This window comes from Condylura cristata, unplaced genomic scaffold (genome assembly GCF_000260355.1).
Source record: "Condylura cristata isolate star-nosed mole 26May11 unplaced genomic scaffold, ConCri1.0 scaffold00011, whole genome shotgun sequence".
NCBI lineage: Eukaryota > Metazoa > Chordata > Mammalia > Eulipotyphla > Talpidae > Condylura > Condylura cristata.
The window spans coordinates 26256096-26282831 of record NW_004567112.1 but is presented as its reverse complement, the minus strand read 5'-3'; the positions used below and the strand labels follow the sequence as shown (position 1 = coordinate 26282831).

The following is a 26736-nucleotide window of genomic DNA, read 5'->3' as shown; positions in this document are numbered from 1 at the left end:
TAAGTTAGCTACATAGGAAGTCGTTGAGTAACAGACATCTGAGTAACCTAATGGTCAGGTAACAGGGTATTGACTGAATAGGTTACAGAATACACTGAAGGCACTGAAACAATAACAGTATAGGAGGCTATGTAGGTCGTGAAAAAATATTAAATTTTAAAAGCAGTTGCATAAACAGTAAGTCGAAGTGACTTACAGATGCTTCCAAGTGCACTGCTAGCGTATAGGTGCATATATACAGAGGTATATATAACAGGGGCATATACACAAAGGTGTATATACACAGGGGCATATACCCAGAGGTGTATATAACAGGTGCATATACACAGAGGTATATATACACAGGTGCATAAACACGGAGTATGTAGGTACATACCTCTATATACATCCACACACTTGATCCACATGGGATCCCAGGTATACATACACATCCAATTTATTTAGAGCTAAAATATATTTATGAATTTCAACTTTTTAATTAAAAGATGTTTGATTTCTAAATTAGTTTTAAATACATTTATTGGAGAAACATTTATAAATGGGAAGAAAACACATGTACCAATGCTAAATATTTGTAGTGGTTGATTCTGGGTGATAAGGTTATGAATGACTGTTATAGTTTTTTTGTGTGTTTTACTGTATTTCTAAGCTGATATTGTCTTTTAGCACAAAGGTCGCTGAAGAATAGGGATGGTGTCTTCAGCACCCAGTTCAGACCCCACGACTATTGATGGTCTCACTCTGGGCTGGAGTTATTGACCAGAGAACATGGAGCTGAACACACACCATGCAAATGTCATCAGCAACATCCTGTCCACCTCCCAGCAAAGTCAGTGAGTCCTTCTGCATGGGATTTGAGCAGCCGGCCAGCTGGCAAGCCCCCTAAAAGGCTACTACTTCTTCCCTCCAGGCCTACCAGTACATGCCATCACCCAAGTCTGTGCAAGAGCCATCTGGCCCCTAAACGCAGCCTGAAATTGTTTTGTTTGGAGAACACACTACCTCCTGGACACTAAATTAAAACACACAATTAGATTTCCATTAAGTTACAGCAAATTCTGCTGAATTGATCTAATCGGCCTACATTCCTATATGACATCATGCTTTAAAGGCTTGGCCTGAACATAAATACTTAATGTAATAAATACAGTCTGAAATATTTGATCTCCTTGGCAGTTTAATTGATCTACTACAGAGACTGACAGGAAAAATTAAGTTAGATCTGTCTCGTCTCTGCCGATAGCACATTTTCATCCTACAGACACGGGAACTACAATTTTAGTTGCAAATTGAGCTCACCCAGGCTGATTTCTTGTTGATGTTCATCAGAGGTAACAGAACTGAACAAGGAGATGAGTATGTGGATTCATGAGATGTTTAACACAAATTCTGCCACTTACTACTTTTGAGTTTATCGTGAAGTAAAGCACGATATTGTGACTCATAATACCAATTCCTCAGAGTTCACAGGAATGTTTAAATGGGAACACTGGCAATGCCTAGAATATTTAGGCACAGTCTGTTTAGATGTTGTGGCTAAGTGTGCTCACCAGTAATCAAGCTCAAGACAAAGTCAAGTTCACACCCAGACATCCTCTACTAAGGAAGCCCTGAAGTAAGTTTTTGTCTCTATTTTATGATTTTTATTACTTTTTACCATGAGAGGTATTTACTTCTATATCTACCTTCTCTCCTAAATTTGCCATAAATACCTTCATCCAACCCTGATGCCAGAACTAACATGTCCTATGTTATTACAATATAAACATTGCTGACTCGGTTGGCATATTTTAGTTTCTCTAACTTGCCATCTCCCTGTTCTCAGTCTCTTTGATCCTCCACAGAAAGAAAAACTGGTCATCACAGTTATCCAATCTGTTGCATGCCTAAGTCCCTGTGTTAATTTGGCAGGTTACTCTGGTGAAATTGCTGCGAATTCCCACCTGTGTCTCAATTACATCTATCACACGTACACTCATTGTCCTGACGTCTGTTCTTGCACTCGGTGAACCCTCACTGATGGGAGCTGGCTTGACCAACCAGGGCCATGTGAAGTGTCCCAGTTCTGTTTGGATGTCACTGAAGGGACAACAAATAATGACAACACCTAGATCCAAGGACCCTGGCATAACCAGATGAGCAGTGGGGACACATGTTTGGCAGCCCACTGCCAATTGGCACTGCCCTCTCTCTTTCCAATGGCAACCAGAACTCGGAACAGGCTGACTGCTTCTCCCACTGTCTCTGGGTACAAGCCAGAAAGCTTCTGCTCAGCTCCCTGCACTCCAGGGCCCCATTGATTAGCAGGAAGGGCAAACCCATCAGCACCCATAGGAAATAGCTTCTGGAAAGTGAGTTGCAGTTTTGAAAGTCAGAATGACAGCAGGTGCCTGTAAAAAGAACAGAATCAATACAGGGTATGGGGGCTGGAAGGCAGGACACCTGGGTTCCCGACTTGTCCTATTTCTGAGACTAGCACTGTGTGGACTTGGGTGGTCCTATTCCTTCTTTGAATCTCAGTTTTCCTGGTTTTATCATGGAGAAGCACTAGTGACACACTCATCAAGGAGATTCCTTACAAATCTCAAGCGATACAACTCTCCACCCTGTCTGTCTGACATCAGCTAGACATGGAATGAACTAGGGTTGAGTCATCTGCTTCTCTAGGAGAACTGAACACCTCTCTTTGCCCCTGAGCTTCCCAGTTCCTCAAACACCTTGGCCCTCAGAAGCAGCCAGTGGCTCCTGAAGCACAGACTTAGTGAACTGTGTCCTGAGACTGGAAGCCTCTTCTATTAAGGAGCAAATGCCTGCAGCAAGTAGGATTCTGTGCTCCAGGCCCAAACTAAAACCCAACCAGATTCCAAGTGACCTCTCCAACTCATCATCACAACCCTTACAATAATCATCAGCAACTATCAGACATGTGAATGTCCCAGGCACAGATACAAACTCTAATGACATGGGCACTAGTGGATAGGGTCATTATAATTGTCATTTCGGGGGTGAAAAGACTGACCCTATATCCAGAGGGAGATTGTTATGGACAGGGGCTGGTGTGATTGCCAAACCTACAGGCCACACCGTTCTCCCCCAGGACACTGGCTCCATCCAACCTCATGCTTTGTCCTTCCCTCAGCATATGAGCCCTGCCAGTGCCTTAGCTATGCTGTTTTCTCTGCCAGCAATGCCTGTAACCACTGGACAGCTTCTTTGTAGCCCAATCCTAACACATCTTCTGGAAAGTTCCCTTTATTCCTACAGAGAAAAAGTTCTTCCTTCTGGGCCCTCAGATTTACATACCCCTGATGACGTCTATAAGAGTACCCAGCTGTATCATATCAGGCAAAATTCCTTGCTGTAAGCTTTTGTCTGTCTCAAGTCAACCCCAGTCTGCAACTCCCTTAAGCTAATTCATCTTAAGTGGGATCCATCTCCCAGGCTAAGGAGAGCACAATCTTCATTTCTCCTGCATCAGACTCTATGTTAGAGTCAGAGACAAGTGGCTGGGAAGGATCTCTGGGGAGTCAAGTAGTCACCGATGCCCTTGACATGCTGTAGTCAGGACTTGAAAGCAATGAAAATTCAAAACATACAACCCAGCATGTGTCACAAGGCCACCTGTGCCAGTCTCCAAAGACGGCCTTCACTGAACCACCTTGCCAGTATTCACACCTGTGTGTCATCGCCTCCGCTTGAGTCTGGTCTGGCCCGATGCCCCACATTAATCAATAGAGTATAGCAGAAGCAATATTGGACCTGTTCTGGGTATGAACCTTAAGAAAGCTTGGCTGCTTCTTCTTGGACATTCTTGGGATCCAATCAAAATCCAAGCTCATCATAGACATAGACAGTCAGTTCCCAGCCTCCCAGCCTTGCTGCCAAGGCAGGAAAATTACGCCACCTTATACGTACCAGTTCTAAATTCCTTCTAACTACAACCTCTTGAGAGACCCCAAAGCAAAAGAAGCAGCAAAACTCCCCAACTGAGGTCAGAGGATTCTCAGAATCAGGACATATAATCAAACTACTGGGAATTTTTGCTGTTGCTTGTATTACACTTAGTTTTGGGCAATGTAAAACAATACTGAAACCTGAAATAGAGATTGAAAGAAAAAATCATAAGTCAATCTTTATGATCATAAACCAAAACTCCTAGACAAAATATTAGCAAATAGAATCTATCTATAAAAAAGGATTGCATGTCCCATCTAATTTGAGTTTCTTCCAGGAATGAACAGTTGGCTTAACATTAAAAAATCAATGTGATTTATTGTTCACTTTGTTGAGTAAGAAAAACTTGATTATATCAACAGCCGCAGAAAAAGTACTCCATGAAAGTCAACACTTGTTCATATTCATAACTTAAATAATAATTAAAACAAAACTTTAAAAACTAGGACAAGAAGAAGACATCTTTACTTAATAAAGGATATCTTTAAAAAAAAAAAAAGCACATACAAATAAGAAATCATGAAATCTAACACGAGATGAGAATAAGACAAGATTGGTCACAAAGGCATGGTAATATAGCATCCCATTCGTGTGAAATGCCCACGACAGCAATAGAAAGTGTTCAAAGCCTATAGAAGTAGAAAACAGATTCATGGTTGACTGGGCTGGGAGTTGGGGAAAATGCAGAGTGACTGCTGACAGGTTCTGATGATAAAAATGCTCAATGTAGTGATGGCTGCACAGCTCCTTGAATATACTAAAAAAAACTGGGCCCTCCCTGGTGGCATAGCAGATTAAAGCACAGCACTAAAAAGCTAAAGCCAATTCATTATGAGTTCGATCCCGCCCCGGAGGTGACCCACATGGTGCGGCAGACATCTCTTGACCCGCCTGCTGCTCCCTTCAGCAGTGTACTTTGTCTGTTGGCCTGTTCTGCTCCCTCATCTCTGGTAAATTCTCTCACCGCCCCTACACCTCTGGCTTGTGCCCCAGTTCTGTATGCATAAATGAATAAATCATTTTAAAAATCACTGAATTATTCACCTTTATAGCTGGATTGTGTGGTGTGTGAATTATATCTCCGAAAATCTGTTATAAGCAAAGTAGAATAAGGCAATAATACTTGTGACCACCACTTCTATTTGATTCCATATCGGGGATTCTAGCCAGTAGTGTCATAGAAGAATAAGAAATAAAGAGTATAAGGGAGAGACAAGTCATCTTTAATTCTTAGATCTGCACATGGAGGAATCTAAAGAATATACACTGAAACCTATTACATGGACAAATATCACAAGCCATATGCTGAGCCAAAGACTCAGCATGAAGATACATTTCTGTATACACAACACATGTACGCATGTACAAACATGTAAAATTCAAAAAAGCCAGGCGAGACCAAGGAATTTTCCAGAACACCTTCCTAGGAGCTGGCAACACTGTTTCCATGATGTCAGCCTGGTGGTTTCACTTGGGGGAAAGAAAAACAATTTGAGTAGAGAGGATTTGGGGAACTTGTTGCGCAGGTAAAACCACACAGGGTGATTATATATAATAAATTCTTAAAATAGAGGCATACTTTATGAAATTTTTCCCCAAAATATTATATTTCATAATAAAACCATTTTTTAATTGTAATTTTTTTTAAATCACAACAAAAAGAGAAAAGTGATTCAAGAGGAATGGGGTAAACACTTTCAGAGGAGGAGAAAGAGGCTGCCTCTGACTTTAGCGTTTGGTGGGCAAATGCTTATTGGCTAAGAACACCTCTTAGTCTCAGAATCTGGAGGCTTTACCGAGGCCTGAAGAGACCAAGGCCAAAGCAGTCTTGAATGCGTCTTCCTGGCTGATTAAGGGGGCTGGCCCATGGAAGGTCGTCGCCAGGCCCTTCCCGGCACAGGACACCCTGCCACTCGCCCCCAACACCTCACACACACAGCTCCATCTGCGGGGCCCAGGACGGCCATTCAATTGTGAGCGTGCCCTGCACACCCCTACATTCCAGCAAGAGCCGGGGAGGCACCTGGCACACAGCACCCCCAGCCCCACAGCCTCCAGAGCCTCCACTGCGTGGGAGGTGGGACCGGGGCATCAACTCCAAGTTTCTCTCAACTGGGGCCTCTGTGAATCAATGAGAGCACCCAGACCTCCTCCTCACCCAGGCAAGGAGGGGTGGGTCAGAAGGGGCGACCCCTCCCTATGCTCTGCCCCTGTCGCTCACCTCAAGCCTGACTCCAGAGCACTGGGCAGCAGCTGAGTGTCCCCACTGGCAGCCTTGCCCAGCACGCTGTCCACGCCCCGATGGCCCCAGTCCTGTCCCACTCTGGGAAAACTGCTGTACGAGCATCCAGTGCCATCTTAGAATGCGGGAGGGGGGAGTGAGTTATGAAAGCGCTCTGCTGGCAGCTGTAATTAGTTTCCACCTCACACTCAGCTCTCTGAATCACAGGTTAGAGGCGGCCAGGCTAAATGCACCAGGCTAGGGCCTCTGCTAGCTGTGGCTCTCCCGCCCCCAGTACGCCTGTCCTGTGGCCAGCACACTTCCCCGGAACAAACCCAAGTGCCTCCCTCGGCCATTAATAACCTCCTCTGCATTAATGAATTGTGAACACAGGTTGGCCATTAAGACAGCACAGGAAAATTCTTTGTATTGGGAAGGCTTTTTCTCTGGGTACCCATTATTGTTATGCAAACTCTCTCAGCATGGGGTAGGGTCCTGCTGCCTTTTCATTTGACGGTTTCCCTGGAACACCCAATAATGAAATAGGCTGACTGCATGCCTGGCCAGGAGGAGTACTCTCTGGTCATGCCAGAGTTCAAAGTACACATTGCCCTTGAAGCCCTAAAGAGGCATGGGTGCCTTGACCAGGAAACAGAGAGGAACTCACACTATGGCCCAAATTTGGAATGATGGGGGAATGCAAGGGAATGGTGAATGTTCATAGCAATCAATTCAGAGAAAGTGTAGATGCTGGGAGAAACAGAGACGTCTCACTGGGCCCTTTAGAGGTGAGTGGAATCTGGCTGAGGACAGTGTTTGCTGACACCACCCATTGCCACGCACTGTCCTAAGTGCCTCAAATGCTCTAACTCATGTGGTCCTGAATCCACCCTACGTCTCCATTTTTGTAGATGAGGAAGCAGAGATACAACGCTGGTCATTTATGCAAGACTTCCACATGGCCAGGCCAGCCCAGATCCTAGCTTGAAAGCATTATGCTAGTCGGCTGCTTGCTAATGAAAAGGTAATTAAAGGAGAAAACCCTCCCCCTGCCTGGTTTTCATCTTTCTGACCTGGAGTAGCCCGCTGCCTGTTCTCGGGTGCCTACCCCGCATTGTGCCCAGTAGAGCCTTGAGCTGGTCTGCCACTGCTCCTCGTGTGGTTCTCTTTGCCCAGTTTCATTGAGGGGCATCACCTCCCACCCGTGAAGGGCACTGTCGCCACCTCCCACCCTCCTGGCTGCCTACTGCCAGGGCAGGCTGCCAACTATCGAGATGTATCCTTTCAACACACACTGTCCCATGCCAGCACTGAGCCTACGGATAGACTGTGCCCAGTTCTCCAGCCCCAGAGCTGCGTCTCGGAGTCCTGAGTAGGTCAGGGAGCTGGCAGCAGAGCAGTGTCCCCAGTCTAGGATGAAAGTGCTGGAAAGTCTCTGCCTTGGAATACTGACTATCAGTTCTCTGAGTTGCTGGCACAAGCAGGGGCAGGAGGGAGAGAATACTGGCTCTCCCTCCACCCCCGCCTGGGGCAGAATCACCAGGTGAGATTCGTCGTGTACCATGGCAGCTCTGAGCTGTGCAAATTGTCCAACAACAGCAGTAATTCACCGCCCCCTCGTCCTTGGTTTCCCCAGCTCTCTAGCTGCTTCCAAACTCCCGGCCCTTGCCTTCATCAGGTGTCTCCAAGGAATGAAATTGGTCTCCCTAATTTCCCGAGAAACTCATAATCCAGAATTGTTTGCTACTGACTTTTCAGCAAGGGGCTGAGGGACCCGCCCTCCTTTGTGTTTTCTGGACCACATCCCCCCATGATCTAAAGATTAAAAAGGAGACTTTGGATCCACTGATATGTTCGGGACATAGTCACAGAGCTGAGAGGACCCAGCCTGTCCACCCCACTCACACTGGAGACAGAGCACACAGCTCTGTGCTCCAGGGGCCACATTCTGAGGGCTCCCCAAAAGGGTGTCCCTTCTACCTCCTGTGCCAGCCACCTGCCCCTGCTTGTGCCAGCAACTCAGAGAACTGATAGTCAGTATTCCAAGACAGCTCCAGTTTTCAGAGCACATTCAAAGCCAAAGAATTTCCAGGCAAGCAAACACCCTTACAACTGCCTCAAAGAACTTAGTCTTCAAGGACCATTACTGGAAGGAACTCAGCAAACTACCCTGACGACCCCAATATGTCCCCCACAAACCCTCCTGGATGGTCTCATGATTTCCAGGAGAGGACTTCACGTCCATCAAACAATGCCTAGAATCAAAAGACAAGATTCCCCGCTGGCAGGCCTTGGGTGTGTCACTAAAGCAGGGCTCCCCATCAGCCTGACAGAACTGAGGCGAGTAGCCTGCATTTCCGCACACTCTGGCAGTACAAAAGCCTGCCTTCACCCCCTGGCCCTGGCCTGGGGTCTCAGAGGAGCAGCACTTTGGGAGCTGCCTGGGGTCCAGAACCTTGGTGGATGACCCAGGACACCGGTGTCCAGTCCAGGGCTGTATAACCCTGCCAAGACCACAAAACCCAGGGAAGGAGAAAGGAGACATGAGTCTTGCTTGGGTTTGTGAGTTGAACTTCAACCCTTTGATTTAGGGGCACACCTTACTTTATTGCACTTTGTTTCATGACACTTCACATTGGTTGCATTTTGTGTTACAAGCTGGAGGTTTGTGGCAATCCTGCATTGACATTTAGCAGACAGTATGGCCCAAATGTAACTTTAGTATCTAGTGGAAAAGGAAACAGGAAAAAATAAAAAGTGACTTGTTTTATGGTGCTATTCACTTTACTAAAGTAGTCTGGAACCAAATATGCATATCTCCAAGTATGTTTGCACTTCTGGGTCATTGGCAAGTTGCCACAGACCTGGAGAAGTGCATTGGGCTCTCTGCGCTGGAAGGGCCTGTAATGCTCAGTTCCTAATGGTTCTGGTCTCTGGTAGTCCTGGGGAAGTTCAGACCTCTTCCCCAGAGCTACCCTCGGTGACCTCAGAGTTGTCCCTGTTTGCTGGTAGAAGCAAGGCAAGTATCCAAGCCCCCTCCATCAGTGCTCATTCAAAGGAATGAATGAATAGGTGGAATCCAGGAAGAAGGTCACATCAGGATCCTACAGACAGGAACCAAGACCTAGCTGAATAAGTGATATCTGAGCAAGTAACGCTCCTCCCTAGGCCTCATTTCTCATTTGTGAGAACAGGTGGGCTTAAATGCCCAGCCTCCGAGCACTAGCCTGCTGGGAGCGTCTCCCAATAGCTGAGGCAGTCGCTCCTTGACCAGCAGGACCTGGGAGGCAGAACTAAGGACTAAGAGGAGTGTATGTTTCAATCGCCAGGCCTGCCAGCATGTGGCTACCCAGTCATCTTTGGGGTACAAGTTAAGGTGAGGGGGTCCAGCTCTAGCCAAGAGCTCACACAGAACGAGACCTTAGACACTTAGGTCGCTCTTCTTTGGGGACCAGATTGCACCACCTACCCATTTTATAGCTAGAAGAAAACCTGCAAGAAGAAGGTGTGGGTTGCAAGAGTCAAAAGGATCTCCTGGCCCCAAACCACTTAGCAAAATGTTCCACAAAACAGAGCATCACTCCTATTAGGATGCGCTTAGCATGTAACTTGCAGTAGGTATACGTTTCTGACCCCACCTCCTAGAGCAGAGGAGAAGTATCCCAAGCATAGATCTCGGGACTGCAAGCCCAGCTGGACTGGAAAGGGCCTTGCCACCAGCTGACCAGAAGCTGTTCCAGACTCTTCCAGCTCAGAATATCTCTTTTCCAGAAGTGTCATGACAAGGGGTCAAGTGCTTTAAGAATGCAAAGATTCCTCAACCAACATCAGCTCTTATCTCAGACGATCCGACTCCACTGACCAGTGGTACAGCTCAGAGCCCTCCCTGCACGTGACTGCTGTGCCACAATGACTAAACAGGGCAACGACATGGCTCGTGGAGTTTGCAGTGACTGCTCGGGATTTCCCACCCCTTCCCAACATGACTTGGCTTGCCAGAGACTAAAGAGCTAGCGGTTCAAAAAGGCCAGCTAAGAATGGGCAGTGCTAGGTGAGGGGCCATGGCAAGCGTCGGTGGGGACTGCTGGGAGGAGGCCTGAGCATGCAGAGGGGAGCGTGGGAGGCAGGGACGGAGCACGGGCAGAGGAAAAGTCCCCCCGCACAATGTCAGCCCACAAACTGGCCAAGAAGCGTGGGCTTGGCTCAAAAACCTGCAGGTAGTCCTGAAAAGATGAGAAAGTTTCAAAATCCAGAGTTCCAGCTTCGGAGAGTTGAGTAGCCTGGCAACACGGTGTCTACAAGCCCCCCTTGGCCACAGCCAGCCGACTTGAGTGGCAGTGGACCCTCAAGTGGGCCAACGCTCCCTGGGCCAACCCAACCCCAACTCTGCCCAGTCCAAGTCTGAGGGCCCCCACTTTTAACACATAACTGTCTCTGACAGCAGAGAAATGTGCCTTGTCTCCATTTTTTCTCAAAAGTGGAAAATGACCAACAGACCAAGGTGGGCAGAATGTCTTGAAAAAGTGAGCATGAGCTCATTCATAATCGAGAAGCAAGACCCGCACGCTCATTTCCCTCATTGCCCGCCTGGTTCGGGGAGCATCGCCTGCCCCCCACATGCCTTGCACCCTCAACTGTTCTCTAGCTCCAGGAACAGGTTCTTGGAACTGCAACCTGAAGCAAAATGACGCAGCACAAAAGCAGATCTAAGGATGACATGATTTCATTGAATGCAGACCAGGATTGTTCTCTTATAAAATTATAACTGAATGACACTGAAGTCAGCAGCGTTACTCCATGACCTACTGAAGTCAGGAAAGACGTCTCATGGGGACACATAGGCAGCCCAAGCCAGCGCCCCTACCATGCACAGAGACACGCCCCGTGTGCTAAGCGCATGGTCATTTCTGTCACATCTGAGGCTCCTTGGCAAAAGCAGCATGACAGGAAAGTGTCTCCACAAGGCAGGCACAGGACCGGCCTGAGGGCTCAGAGCCGAGGCAGAAAGACTTAGGGCGGGAAGGAGGTGTGCAGCACAGTGAGGGCAGGAGGAGGAGAGACAGGTGTCTGGGTCCCTCCCACCAGCTCCTGCCTCTGTCCAGGGTCACATCTGCCTCCAGCCTCCCAACCACACACAGTTCTGCTGTCCCTCCCGCCCCTCTGTCAGCCCTAAAGGACTCTACCTGGATGCCACCGGGGCCTCCGTGTGGCTAGCCAGTGCCCAGAGGCTGTCACAGCAGAGAGGTTCAGAACTGTCTCCAACTGGAGTGAAGCAAAAGAGCACTTGTAAGAGAGCTGGTTGCCCTCAGGAGCTGAGCTGGCCCTCACCGAGGCAGAAAGGAGGTGACAAGCACACCCAGGGTTGCCGCTCTGCCAAGCCCAATGCCACCAGTCATACCCTCGGGAAGCCTCTGCTATTCAGGACCTGCCTATGAGGTGCCTGTGCGGTGCATATTTATCTCCACACCAGGATGGGAGGGGCTCTGCCTAGTCTCTGGAGTACCCAGACCCTGGCACTGAAGGAAGCATGAGGAGGGCTGTGGAGCCCAGAGTTGAACTGAGCTGAACATCACCTACTGAGCAGAGGCACCTGCCCAGCTGCCTGGGCACTCAGAACTGAGGCTTGGGCCTGGGGGGGCCAGCGTCATGCAGCACAAAGCCCAAACCGGGAGGCTGGCCTTCAGGGCCTTCAAGTGCTGGTGCTGGCCTGGTACCCTCCACCTTATCTCTGAGAATTCTCCATGGGTACCCAACATGCCAGCTGTTCTCCTGGCCTGGCCTCCTCCTGGCAATCAGATGGGATGCTCCCTATGCCTAGATGCCCTTCTCTCCCTTCCATTTACTCCCCAGGGAAGCACCATTGTGTTCTTACTCTGCCTCCAAAAACCACATTTGCGATGCAGATTGCTGTCCTGTGTGTGTATGTGTCTGACCCATCTGCTGGAGGGGGCACCTTTCATGGTAGAAGACCCCAGGCCCTAACAGAGTAAGCAAGGGACACTGGGGAAACTCTCCCACTGTCAACTATCAGGGAAAAGCCTATATCCTACACCTGCATCCCTACACCCCTACTTCCACACTCCCTGTGACAGACAAGTGCCAGGAGAAGCTGCCCCACACCTCCTCTGAAGTCCAGCCCTGTTCCTCGCCAGCACAGCTGTCCAGCCTGATCACACAAGAAGGAATTTGGGGTCATAAATTGAGAAATGCTGAACAGGCCCACTCATCCTGTGTGGTGCCCCCAGAATCCTTGAGCAACAGCCACACAGGAATTTTCTTTGGACCTGAAAATATGCCCCTATGCTTTCCATGCTTCAGACAAGAGTCATTGAGAAGATTCCAAATCTTAGAAAATCACTAATCTTAACTGCAAATTTCGAACAACAATTCTAGGAGAGGCAGGTGAGTGCCTGCACATTTGGAGAGGGTCCTTGGAAGCAGGACCCCTTCACAGCCTCATCCGGGCAGATTAGCACCTGAAACTGTTCCCAAGAAACAGAGCTACCTACAAACACAGACCAGTGGTTTTGGAATCAACCGCTCAAGAACAAGCCCTTCCAAGCTGTGATGCCTATGTTACCTACATTCTCGGCCACGTAGAAGTCAAATCAGATAGTGTGGAATGGAGGCTGTTCATGACCCTGACTGTGAGTGACAGGAGGAGGAAAGGAGTTGCGCCTGAGTATAGATTGTTCCAAGAAAGCAAATCAGACCGTGTCCAGCGCCCCCTGCAGAAGGGCCAGTCAGGTAACCGCCAGCTCCGCCCTACTAGCCCCAAAGCCAACACTCACCTTTCAGGGAAGCAACATGTGACAGAGCCTGGGCATATGTGGCTGTATTCAGGAGTGTTCCCGGAAGGCAGGAGGGAAAGAAAGGTCCGGTGGGACCCACTGATCGTCCCAGGCTGGCAGAAAAGAAAATCGCGTGAGTTCTTAAGCCTGCGTGCCCACCAGCCCTCGGGTGCAGGCGCCAGCCAGCCTCACCTCTGCTGGGCCTCTAGCGCCTCTTTCTTGCTCCGGGCCTGGTCCCCAGGGGGTGGAGAGTTGATGTTCCTCACAGGCGGTGGAGGGGTCACCTCTGCCATGGGCTCCTTGGCTCCCGGTTCCTGGTCAGATGCCCCACGCTCCGTTTTTCTCCACTTGGCCCTTCGATTCTGGAACCAAACCTGAGTCCCCGATGAAGGCAGAAATCAAACAGGAGAAGGGAACTAGAACCAAACACAAATGTCTGGACCCCTGCTGACACCCATGACTCACCTGGAGCAGGTGCACAGAGCACAGCTCCCTCCCTCCTCAAGTCCCCACCCGAGCAATGCTCTCTCAACTGTAGGTTCAGCCCCAGGGGCAGATCAGACCAGATGCTATGAAGGCATTTTTCTTTTTAATGTGTTCTAAGTCATAGAAAGTATCCAGATGCATTGTCCATAGCAAGGGTAAAACTGTTTTCTTGTGGAAATTCAGTTATGCAAGTACATTTATTGCTGTGAAATGTATTTCCTATGGGACAGAGGGGGAATCACTGTCAATGGTCAAAGCAGTTTATAAAACATTTCCCTAGGGTTTCCCCATCAAAAATGCTCTAGCAAGTTTGGCCTGAGTACATGAGAGTGTATCTGTCTTCAAACCTATGGTTTTCATCTCTTACAGATGAAGATGAGAGAAACAGACTTGAGTCAGCCCTGGTTTAGAATTCTGGTCTAGAATCCACTGCAACTCTCTAAGATATGCTGCACTATTAGCCCCATTTTACAGATGAGAAAATTGAGCACCGAGAGTAAATTAGCCTACCAAGGTCATTTGGGTGGTAGGTGGCAGGTCCACAACTTGAAGTGCTGTGGTTGCCGAAGTGCTGTGGTTGCCAAACTGCTTGGGGTAATAGCGGCCACCCCCAAGCACTGTTGAGAATGACACAGAGATGCATGTAAAACAGCAAGCTGGTGCCGGGCGTGTAGTCATCGATCACTCTGTAAACATCAGCCAGTGTTATCATCTCTGCCATCCTCAGCTTAGGAGGAGGCTTGTGATTCACCTGCTGTAAGTGCCTTCTTAAGGTTCAGGTGGAATTCTTTAGCCTTGAAATCAAAACTACTTTTGCAGAAAGACAACCCCACGGAAACCAGGCAGCCTGGGCCCAAGGTGTCCCCAGAGGTCAGTGAAATCCTGTTTCTCTTTTCTCCAACAAAACCTATTTCCTCCTTTCTCCAACAAAACCTCATGCCTCCTCTCCTGAGAGATAATTCCTGGCTAAAAAAAAAAAAAAAAAAGGTGGGGGGAAGGGCCCCTTGGCTAGATCTCCTCTATCCCCCAGGCATCCTCTCCTCCTCCTGCTGGCACACTGGCCCAGAAAAGAGCCCGGGGCCCCAAGGCTAGCCCCTCTGCAAGCCCACCCCACCTTTGAATTTTCATTTTCCTTTAACTGGGTTTCTTTCTTTTTTAATCTAGCTGGCTTTTAATTGCACATATCAGCAACCATTGAATAATGATTTTATCTATATTCTAAATTTAGGGCAGTTAAATGCAAAGCAAAATGCAGACACTTTCTTGCGTCTTAATTGAATGAAGGTCACAGCTATAACAACATTTAATTGAGCTATTTTTCATTATCATATTTTAATGACTTTGCACTGACAGTTCGCCTGCTTCTGAGGAAAGAGCATGATGGAGTCGTTTATTTCCCTATTTAGTTATTGTTTGACAACATCAGCTTCGATTAAGACCCTGCTTTATAGAACATTAATCATATTTGAATGAGCAAGGGGTATAAATGTAAACACATCTCCCTTCCCACACCGAAGCCTGTGTCCCCACTCTGAGGCTCACTACACAGACGCTTCACAGCCATTGTCTGTCTGCATAATAGCCAACAACAGCCTGAACAACAATTCCCAGCTTTAATTGTCACCACCCCTATCTCACCCTTGCACCTTTCAGGGAGAAGTTATGATCTTCCACTTCTGAATGCTCAATAATTGTGTCATTTATCTCAATTTGCAGTTCAGTCTTTAGGCAGCTATTGGCAAGCTGGCATTAAAAAAAGAAAGGATAGACGGCATCCTGGCCAAAGGAGATTTTCATTTCCAAATAATAATCAGTTTAATTTGCCGGCATATGACCAATGATTCATGTTCAGATTTAATAATCAGGATCACATAATCTGATTATAGGGGAAATAATTTGTTTACAACCCCCAATTTACTGCTCAGAATTCCATTATCTCTCTTCAGCCATTGGTTTTTAAGAGATACTAACATGACCCAAGGGAACCGAAAGCAAACTATTATATTTCCTACAATTAGATCTTTGCATAGTCTTAACCCCAAGCCCCTACATAAAAAAGAACAGAAACAGCATGGAGGAAACCCCATAAATAAAATGAATATATAATTGTGCTCAAAGAATAGCTCGCCTGGAGAGGCGGCCCTGCAAATGTGTTCCTCCCCGGCTCAGGCACATCTGCTGGGCTCGACGGGTGTGTGCACTTAAATGTAATCACCGAGTGGCTTCTAAAAAGGAATCCTGCTTAGAGACCGTCACCGCGGGCCATGCTCTTCCTGAAGCAACCCTCTCGCTTCTGCCGTTTAAAGATTTTTAAATTGCACATGTTCTTCGGATCCACTTCACTGAAAGAGTCCACGTGCTGGGGAAAAGTTGGACATGATGCAATTTCTGGAAAGCAGATCCTACCCTGCTTCCCATCTGAAAACGCGGTTCTCTGCCATTGACCAGCCTTACCCAGAGCGGTCAGAGCAGCTTTGAGAATAGCATCTCAGCTCTTTTTTTTTTTTTCCAAAGCAAGGAAATGGATGTGCATTGATGTAATTTAGTACCTTAGAGACGCGGACAAATTAGTGTAGAACATTATCACTAGTTAATTATGAATGACCGATTAATCAACCTAATCTAATATTCCACATTATGTTGATGTTATTAAAGTGCATCATGAAAATGACAGATAGTCTTCATTTGCTTTCTTTGGCCAAATGTGCTCTCTGCAGTCATGATGTCAAAAAAAAAAAAAAGTTTGCCAGTTTTAATATTAGAGAGTTAAATAATTAAAAAAGAAGGTTTACCTGCACTCTGGCTTCCGTGAGGTTTATTTTCATGGCTAGCTCTTCTCTAGTGAAGACATCAGGGTAGTGTGTTTGGGCAAAAACTGCCTCCAGAGCTTCCAGCTGGTAAAAGAAAAAAAATATATATTTACTGGGGAGAGGCTGTGGCTAGGTGAGAGGAAACAGATGCCTATTTCAAATTTGCTATGAATGGTAAGGAAGTAGTTTCACAGATCAAGTCGGGAGAAGTGAGGGAGGTCTTTGAAAGCACCCCACAGAATTAAAATTTTAACTATGGATGATTGGGAGCAAGGACTAACAACCCAGCACTCCTGCAAGAAGTAGAAATAAGAAGAGAGAAGTGCAAATATTATCTGCATTTAGATTTAAATATAGACACAGGAATCAAGTCTAAGGTGGCCTGATAAAACAGAACAGTCCACACAGCTTTCATCAGATGCTGTCATTGTTTCAATCCCACAGAAACTGCCCAGGGATCTTTGTGCCACCTTCCCTACTTTTCCAACTGGCTTCAGGAGTAGAACAGATCTAAGAGAAGGAACCCACATCCAGAAAGTACAAAGTCCAAGCTGTAGCCCTTCTGTTTACGGGCAACAGTGCATCTACAAGTCAGTCAAATTCTTGGACCCCGTTTTTCTCATCTGTCTATCTGTTGGGGAAAAGAATGTCTGATCTGCCTTCTTCAAAGGGTTATTTCAAGGTTCAAATGATATTGCTGATAAGGAAATGTTCCCCAAACCATCAAACCATAAGGCAGATGGGAGTGATCGTTATTGCTTCTTCCCTTACTATCTGGAACCATAAGGTCAAAGTCATCTTCTCTTGTCCCAGACTTGATTTCTTGCCACTTAAATAGTTCAAGAAAACAAAAGGATCCATAATCAGTTGGCCTTATTTTAAAAGACAAAGAAGAGCTGTTAAAACCTTAAAACCCAGGGGGTGGGGGGGGGGGATTTTTTTGTTGTTAGTATTTATTGTCTTGTTTTGTTTCTTAGATACAAGAAGTTGCTGACTGAAGGGGACAGGCACCGTTACCTGCTGGAGAGTGAATGTAGTCCGGTTCCGCCGTTGTTTTCTGCGCAAAAACCCATCATCAAAATCTCCCGTGGAATGGTTACCAAAGGGTGCAGTGCCTGCTGGGGAAAAAAGTGGTATCAGCCTGAGCCTCGTCACCCCCACACCGAGCTGGGGCCACACGATTCAGAAACATAGGCCTATTCCTTCCAGGATATATATATGTCTGTCCCAATGTGTCTTTCTCTGCTCATCTTGTTAAGGTCCCACTCTCTCATACCTTCTCTCTCTAAAAAACTTTTGACTCTAGGGTCAGTTGTGCCTACTGCATAGGGTGAATGGCAAGCTTCTTCCCCAAGATGGCCAAGTCCTCTTCTTAGGAAGCTTTGGAATCTGAGTCAGGAAGGGCTACTAGCTTGATGTGGAGTTCTCACCCATCCTCCGGCTCCCTCTGGCCCTCTGTCCACTGTGCCTTTTTCTCATTCCTGGTTCTTTACTAGAAGTCTCCTTTTGTTTACCTGTTGGTTTGCATCCCCTTGTTTTTATAAAGATAAGGATTATAAGCAGAAGACGGGGTGGGGGGTGGGGGGTGGGGTGTTAGATCACTGAAATTTTTTCACAGTACTTTTCTCCTAGAACTTCAGGGCACAAGGAGGTAGAAAGTTTATAAATGAATATTAATTGCTATTGGTCACAGCTCATCAGCACCATAGTGGATCTGTTACATAGATGTCAATTAACAAGAGATCTGCACCAGTAGCACTGCCCTGAATTCCAAGCCAATTTAGAAAGGGTCTCTCTCAAAGGGCACCCTACCCTCTGACCAGACTCATAAAGGACTCTGCTCCTGCTTCCCTGAAAAAAAAGACAACCTTCCTACTGTCCTCCCTGGTAGGCTCCAAAGCTCCATAAGCTCACATAAGCCAGAACAGAGTTTGGCCCCAAATGTGCATTCAGATTATTTTCCAAATGTGCACCATTTACTTGACAGTCCACATGGCTTCTTAGGAAAACAAACGAGCACGTTCCCATTAGCCAGAGAAAGTTATACCTGCCACAGGCCTGAGTCTCAGAATCACGCATACTTGGCACAAGGAGCTAGCAAGCCACTGCCCAGACCTTGTCCCTCAAGAGGACCTCTGTCCCAAGAAGCAAGGTTCTTTGGGCTTTTAAAAATTCTATCAACTAAAGGGAGTTCCTCCTTTTGATTATTCCACTCCACAGTGCCACATCTTAATCCTCAAAACCCCACTCTGCTGAAATCTTACCCCTCTGTCTTTCTGTCCAAAATGCATTGTTCAAAACCCTAGCTACAAATATTTCTTTGCAACTCACTGGAAACCTTAAAAGACAGCCTTAAAGCACTTTTATTTTCATGATTGTGCAGGAAGTGCTTTGACTCAAAGCACTTGTTAGGTGGGGATGGGTTGCAATCTCTGAGGCTCTCCGATCACAGTCAGCCCCAGACTTCAACCTTATACCTGCTGTCCCGATTTTTGTCACAGTGTATACACATCATAGCTTTAAGGGGAATTTTTAAAAGAGTGATGGTTCATCAGATTAATAAGAACACAGACCAACAATCTAATAGAAGAAAATATGAGAGGAGGTTTAAAATAAGTAGAATAGTTTTACTTTAAAATAAGTAGAATAGTTAATAAAATTGTGGAAATATCAAACCTTGCCAATAATAAACAAAACAAACACTGAGATATTATCTTTACCATTTTGGGGGGAAAAGATGTGTTTCACAGTAATGCCCAATACAGACAAGAGTGTAATAAATGTGCATGCTCATTCACTATTTGTAGGAGCATGAATTGGTACACCCATTAGAGAATAATTTGACAATATCTATCAAAAAATTAAGTGCATGTACAAGTATTTAATCTATGATTATACTTATAAAATATACCAAAATAGAGAGAGAAGAATGTTTCTGGAAGCATGTCACTAGGGAAAAAACTAAAAGAAAGCAAATGCCCATCAGTAGGCATTTTCTACACAACATATGATGGAATACTACACAGCTGTTTAAAAGAAGTCAGTAGATATGAAGCAAAATATCAAAACATCTATTATGGTGTCAAAAAAGCAAAGCCCTGAATGATATAGTAGTATGATAGCAGCACAAATAAAGCAGACCATACAGAAGAAAATAGAAAAATATGGGTTAAAGTGTGCTTTTCTTGAAAGAATCACAAGAAATAAATAATTTAGTATCTTTAGAAAAAAAGATTTTTTAATTTTTATTTTAAATTTTTAATTTTAATTTCCTAAGCAGGAACATTTTATACTTTTTAGTTATAACTGGTAAAATTATCTGAAAAATGAGATTATTAACCACACTTTGCCTTCTTTTTGTCTCTCTAGATTAATAGAAAATAAAAACGTTTAAGGTGAGAGGCTATAATAAGCTGTCATATTCCAAAGGTCTGCTTTCAGTCTTTCCACCTTCAGAAAATTTCCTCCTCCCCAGCAACACCAAACTAAAATAAAGCACCCCTGCAAAACTGACCTGAAACACATCTACAAAAGAATGACAATTTTCTTAAAAACTCATCGCCTGCAAAGAACATGGAGAAGGCCAATGCAGGGGTAGGAAGGAAAGGTGAGTGGGCAACTGAACTGAAAGCAGCAAGCACCCCGGGACCCTGGCGCTACCTGGAGCTGGGTCACCCCTCTCCCTAAGTTACTTTTGGAATCTACCCTTCAATCAGGGCTTTCCCGTATGGTCAGACAGGCAGCCCACCACCTACTAAATGTCCAAACCTCAGCCCTCCCGGCTTTGATCAGAAGACTGGCCATTAATCACTCCCAACCCTAGGCTCAGAAGTATACAAGTGTTTCTACTACACATGTGGGGTTTCCTCTCCAGTTCTGGGCTATCAGGAAAGCAGATGCACCTCTTAGACCTCTTAAACCATCAGCTTGAATTGTTGGAGGTAAAAAGAGGTGGAATGCAGGCAAATATCTGGCCTTCTCTTTTTAGGAATGCTGGTAAAGTCTGCAGGATTTAAACATGGGGCTTAAACGTGGGTCTTCACTCACCTCTTTTAGAAAACTCTATGAAATCATAGATGTGTCCATGGGAAAAACAAAACCAAACAAACTTTCTGAAACCTCTGCTACTCCAGGTAACCGAGGATAAAGTGAACAGTGCCTTCTCAGTCCGCTCAGTGTTCCATAACTTTTTGTCCCAACCCATGTCACCCTCCCTTTCTTGATCTCCAAATTCTCTCATTACACAAATAAATCCAAGGAATAGGTTGTCAAAGCCAAGCCCTCGTATTGCTCCCAGAGTCATAAAGCCCCTACTATCCCCGTGCTAACACTGCTGCTCTGAGTGAGGAAGGTGCTGAAGTGTGGTTTTGCATTTGCCTGATGAGTATAATCCTTCTGCATTCTGAATGGCTCACCTCTGGGCACTCCCCAGGCCCTGCCTAGGGGACACCAGAGATCCAAGCTCTGCCCTTTCACCAGCCTGCCCTCACCTGACAAGGCACTGCAAAGACCACACCACGGATCCTGAGAGGAAATTTATTCTACGGTTTGAAGATCCTCAAAACCCCAAACCTGCATCCTGGATTTGCCCCTTGGGAGTGGACCCTTGGGGTCAGAAACCCAATAAATCACAGGAGCAGCCATGCCAAGGCACTAGCACAGCGAAAGACAGGGCTGCCATGGCTGCCAGGAATAGAGATCTGGGAGGAGTGTGCCCAGTGAAAGCTGCCTGGCAATGGGTCCTTCCTGCTCACTGTCAGCCCAGAACCATTCCAAACAGCTCCTTATTCTAGCTTGGCTTTTCGGGATGTTTGCAAAACACCGTGAAAGATTGATGCAGTCCCCTGGGCGGGGGAGCCCAGATTAGAGGCGTGACACCAGCATCTGCGCTGGGAGGCTGGGACAACTGGGCAGGTCCCAGCGGCTGGCACGCATAGCCCCAGGCCACCCAGCCCAGGCGAGAGGGAGGTGGGAGGCAGGTGGTGATGAGGCAGGAGGCTGGAGTTGGATGTGGGAAGGGGGTCAGGGGCTACTGCTACCCACCCCCCAGTGGCTGCGCCCCTCGGGAGACCAAAACCCAACCGTTCTTCAGCCCTGCGGCCACCGGGCCCTTTCAGGACAGCGCCTGCTTTTCCGAACGCCCCAGGAGCGGCACTTACTCACCCTCTAGCTGTGGCGGACAGTGGAAGTAAAACATCACCGACGGCCCGATCGGCTGGACGGTTAGGAATCAGGAGGGTGAACGGGACGGACTAGCACTCGTAGCTCCGGCCTGGCTGCAAAGCAAACAGCGATAAAGCCTACGTCGCCTCAGTGGGCGCCCCAACCCGCCTTGGAGCGCACCGGACACTCTCCTGGAAAATCCCCTCCAAGCGCCCTCAATCCACTGTGGGGATGGGAGGGGCTGTGACAGCTCTCTCCAGCCAGCTGCCCCGCGGGGCAGTCCTTGGGTTCAGGCCCACCTCCTGGACAGCCGTACCCCACACCTCGCACATCAAACCCCCGCGCAGTTTGGCTTTCGGCTCTTAGAGGTCCCGGCCGCAAGCGCAGCGCCCAGGCCATGAAAGCCGGGTCAGTGAGCGCTTCAGACCATCTGCGCGAGCGGCAATCCCGCCCGGCCAGGAAAGCAGCCGCGAACCCCAAGGCCGGGCGCGCGGGGCCCGGTGAGTGAGTAGGGAGCCGAGCGTACCGCGGCGGGTGGCGGGCGAGGAAGGCCGAAGCGTGACGGACTCCGGTCCGTACCCAGGCGCGGCTGGAGGCGGGCGGGGCTCCGCTCTGCTGGCGCCCGCAGGACCAGAAAAGTGACTCGGGAAGTGGCCAGATGTCTTGCTGTCTGTCTACAGCGCGCGCCGCCGCTCAGCACTCGCCTTTATAATCTCACGCATAATTGGCCTTAATCTGATTATTTCCAGCGCTGTCTACAGCGAGTAACTTGGATAGGTCTATTGGGCCTTACAAATGGCCCACGTGGTGTAAAAAAAAAAAATCCGTCATTTCTCAGCAAACATCAGGAATGTTTTTTTCTTCTTTCTCTTAAAAGAGGATAGAAACGACCATCACTACTAACACCCCCCCCCAAAAAAAACATTATTTTCTAAACACTCCACTCCACCCTCCCTCCACCCAGGCCCCTCTGACTCAAACCTTCTTTCTCCTCCAGAGCTTGAATTTGGGCTGGCCCTTGTCTGAGGCCTGGCGACTCCAGAGCTGCGAATTGACAAAGCGCTGCTGTTAATTGTCGCTGCTGGATGGGTTTTGGGGGTACGCTTTGCACACGGCTTCCCTTTCCAAGCGACCGTACAAAAGGAAAGTTTGATTTTGTTCTCAGCAAGGGGTCCTTGAATTTATGTTCGCTTCTCCATGCAAATGATATGCGGTGGGACCCTTCTCAATTACTTTTAAAATGCATCCGAGGCAGACACTCAGCGGAGAGAGACCGCCCTTCCCTCTGCCTGGGTGAAAATTAAACTCTAAAGTACCGGGCTGAAATTTTCAAGTCAGGGGCGCGGGATTGGATCAAATCACATAAACTGCAAAAAAAGCAAGTCTAATGGTGCATAATTGGTTCTGTAATAGCATTACACCAGGATAATAGCCCGTTACGGCCCCCTGCACTATTAAGTGCTTCCCTGGCGGAAAGCCTTTATGATATTAAAGGGGGAATATAATGATATTTTGGTTATTAAATGCGTGTAATTAATTTATGCACCACTGAAAATAAAGTTGGTATTATGACCCACTCAAGATGCATCAGAAGATGCAAGTCAGACAACTGTTGATAAGTTCTGGTGTCTGTGTTCCGTCTAGACTGCTGATTTTATTTTGGGACGATGGCTTCTTGGACAGACTACATAAATTGAATATTTTATAAACATTCTAATGCTGCATTCGGAGTGAGGCAGTGGGTCGGGTCCCTGAACCGACTGGGATCCAGCTTTGATCTTAAAGACACAGAGCGTTGGAAACAAAAGGCCTGGCCGGCCCACCCGTGGACACCAGACCTAGGCGAGGAGCGTCTAGCTGGAGGGAAGATTGCAGGGGCCCCTGACGCATGCATTGACCACCCACCGAAAACTGCTGGGAAGAAGTCACCACACCTTTCAGGCGGAAACAAGTCCCTGTCCGGTGTACCTCAGCGGCCCCTCCTGGGCTCAAGCGGTCTGGACAGTGGAAGCTGCCGGCCACACGCAAGAAACCGCTGGAAATTCCGGCTCTGTTCAGAGTGGAGAGAGCCTGCGGAGCCAGCTCCTAGACTCCGAGAGTCCAGGTGGCCGGCCCTGGCGGGAGGGTGGGAACGGGTAGCAAGCTTGTAGGTCTGAAGAGAGGGTGCCGTCTCAGATGAAGCCCGCTGGATAACTGAAAGCGCCTTTTCCACTTCATCCAGAGGGACGGAAGCTGACCCTCTCTCAGCTCAGGCCAAGAGGCGCTGAAAACTCTCTCGTTCTCTCTCCAGCTCTCCCTCAGAGGACCCCTGCTCTCTAGAGTCCTGTTCAGGAGCCCAAAGCTCCTCTTGCGAGCTGCGTCTGCCCAAAGCCCCCTCAGGTTCTCACTTGCCCTAAGCAGCAGTTCCTGCCTGCTCGCCCTGTGCGCTCGGAAAACCAGTGCTTGTAAAACGAAGTGAGGAAGGCGTCGGATCGACTCCGCCAAGATGCTCTAAGCGCACCTGGATACCTGTGCGGAATCCCTTGGTACAAGAAACCGGGCGCTGCGCTGGTCCCCAAAACTAGCGACGTCCAGTTCCCAGTCTCAGCTCCCCATCCTTGACATCCATCAAAGCAGGTTCTTGTCAAGGCCCAGAGAGATCCCAGGTTCTTCTTGGTTTTGTGGGCTGCGCGCTTCCTGAGCCGCCCGGCTGGTCAGAACCATGGACAGCAGCACCGGTTCCTCCCAGGCTGCGAAGCTAGAGGAGCCCGGTCCCGAGGGATCCGCCAGTTGTGTGCAGCTGCGAACCCGCCCCGCCGGATCCCAGGAGTTCGGGGAAAACGACCCCAGTGCTCTCGCGATCCAAACATACGAAAGTTACTTAAGAAGCGTGCTCAGCAATCGCAACAAGGACCAAACTCTTCACTCCGCAACACCTCGCGGTACCTGTCCACCGGCTTCAGCCAGAAAAGACCTGAGACCAGATACCGCCTGGTCCCATCCTTCCCAGAGCCACCGACGCAAGCCTGGACGCCGCACTGGCGGGACAACCCCTCAGAGCTCCGGAAAACACTCACCTTGCGCGGAACGCGGAGCCAGATCCGGACCCTCGACCTCGCCTCGCCCCGTATACCTCTCCCCTAACCGCGGGGCAGGGCTTGCTCCTGACGGCAAAATAGCGATATAAATAAACAAACACGCATCCGTAGAAACGAAAGACTATAGCAAACTTTGATGACGAGAGCCCCCCTTTTCGCTTCGATTTTCTCCGACTCTTGAACCCAGGAGAAGGTGACTAATATATTCGCTTCCGTCCTCCCCCCCCCAAAGGGCGTTATTAACGAAAAGGTTATTTTTCCTTAATTCTTGTGTGGTAAAATGTATTTTCCAATTAACCAAATTCACCAATCTGTCCCGCTTGGACACTCTGATAATTTACAACCTAAAAGTGTACTTTCTTTATCTAAAGACCAAGGTGACTGCTTTTAATTTTCTCTAACCTCTTTACACTTGATGTTCACCAGACTCATAATGTTAATTGGCTTCATATACGGATCATCAGTTTAATGAAGAAATAAATCCTGTGTTGCTTTATGTTTTAACAGTGATTGCTTTAATGAGGAATGTGACGTGTTCCAAAATCAAAGCTGCAGGAGACATTAAAGGAGCTTCTATTAGGACAGAAATGCTTATTTAAAGTTAAAACCATGGGTCATATTTCAACAGATTCTCGCACTGGGTGAGGAGAGGGGGGTGCTCACTAGCCCCACCTGGGTTGCCTCCAGCCTCTGGAAGGCGACCATGCTGTGGTCAGTCCTCAATGTTCTTTCTCTCAGTATTTAATACACAGCAGCCATAGAGGCTCCATTCCCTTTAAGAATTATTTTCTGGCTACGAAACAGCATGCTACTTTGCCTCTTGTCCAGCACAGTGGAGAGAAGCCAGAAAAGAGTAAGGAGTTCAACTTTCAAGGTTGTTCACTTCTTAAGAAATAAAACAAAGTGGGAAAAGAGTGATTTGTGTGCATCTGGAGCAAAAGCTGAATCTCTGTTGATGTATATTCCTACCACTGAAAACGTAGCTTCCCCCTCAAAGGCAGGCAGCTCCCACAGAGCCCCCTAGGCCAAGTGAGCTGCTGTGACCAGGTTCTAGCCTCTGCACATGTCTGCAGGGAATGCATTGGGCTCCCTTCTGGTGATGGGTACTTTACATCTCTACATCAATTAATAGGAGAGTAAATCTGTTTTCTCTAATGGGTGTTTGATTTTTTTTCTAATTTTAAGCTTGTTCTAGGAAAGGAAAACTATCATCTTGAAAACACTGAGAGCAGTAATAAAATGCTAGAAATTGGAGCATCTATACCTCAAGTCTTAAACTGTCCTTCAGTTGAATTGTGAAGTTATTTTAAGTTGATTCCTGAAAAGATCCCAAATCCTTAGAACATATCAGGCTGCAGGTTGATGTCTCAAACACAACACATGGGATTCATTAAAGTCTAGCTCAGTTTAGGAAAACTGGAGAAATATTTGAAGACACCAATGCATGAATATATGTGGGACTTGACATCTCAATTGGGCTCAGGAGACATTTTGCCAACTGCCTTTTAAAACATTTTTTAGTAGAAATAATCTCAGTAAACACAGTTTAAGCCCCTAGCAGTGGATAGATAAAATATTTCAATTTTCAGGAAGAATAAAAATGACACTGAATCTCTAATTGTATGTTTTGGAAGGATCCAGGTGACCTGTAGCATTTTTTTTTCCTAAGCCTTTTTAAAGCTCCATGGGTGTTACCCTCAGCTGTCACACAGCTCTCCCAAAGCACAGGTACAGCATATATGTGTTCATACCGAACACACCTCATTCTCCACTTGTCAGCAAATCCACTGTCATTTTCTAGTTTTGGAAATTGCCAAGAAAACTTGCACTAGCTAGCAATATATAGAATGGAGGGAAGAATAGCAACTAATTAAAATTCCAGAGGAATGGGGACGGTGAATAACAAATTATAGCTAGAACTATACATAAAGATACAGCTAAATGTGCAAAGGGATACGCATAGATTGTATTACCTTGGAAATTCCCTATCACTCATTTAACTGCCATGTAGAAGAAATAGTTTAAATGCAAGCCACTTTCAACCTCCACCTCACTAGGTAAGAAAACACTGTCCCTGAAACAGGCTTACTGCCTGAGGAGTCCATGCATCCCTAGCTTCATTCCAACAGTCTCCACTCTCTTCATGACTGGAGACCTCCACGACTTCCTCTGTGACGAGAAGATAAAAATGCCTATATCAAGTGCTGGTGGGAGGACTGAACTGTGTTAGAGAA

General features: G+C 47.3%; 1 protein-coding gene across 4 annotated transcripts in view; it reads right to left on the bottom strand.

Annotated features, from left to right (window-relative positions):
• The window catches only part of DRGX (dorsal root ganglia homeobox), a 33598-nt gene extending 8009 nt beyond the window's left edge, over positions 1-25589 (bottom strand). Inside the window, exons 1-8 of one of the 4 annotated variants that reach the window (XM_012723631.1) lie at positions 23360-23387; positions 22407-22469; positions 21952-22213; positions 21426-21538; positions 17280-17380; positions 16245-16346; positions 13159-13340; positions 12967-13079 (exon numbers count right to left, since the gene is read on the bottom strand). In XM_012723631.1, the coding sequence (XP_012579085.1) occupies positions 12967-13079; positions 13159-13340; positions 16245-16346; positions 17280-17380; positions 21426-21459 (532 nt within the window). In that variant the 5' untranslated portion in view covers positions 21460-21538; positions 21952-22213; positions 22407-22469; positions 23360-23387. Of the gene's footprint in view, positions 1-12966; positions 13080-13158; positions 13341-16244; positions 16347-17279; positions 17381-21425; positions 21539-21951; positions 22214-22406; positions 22470-23359 lie in introns of those variants that run through there. The other 3 variants (XM_004680663.2, XM_012723633.1, XM_012723632.1) reach the window with 3 other exon arrangements.
• Positions 25590-26736: the final 1147 nt, after the last annotated feature.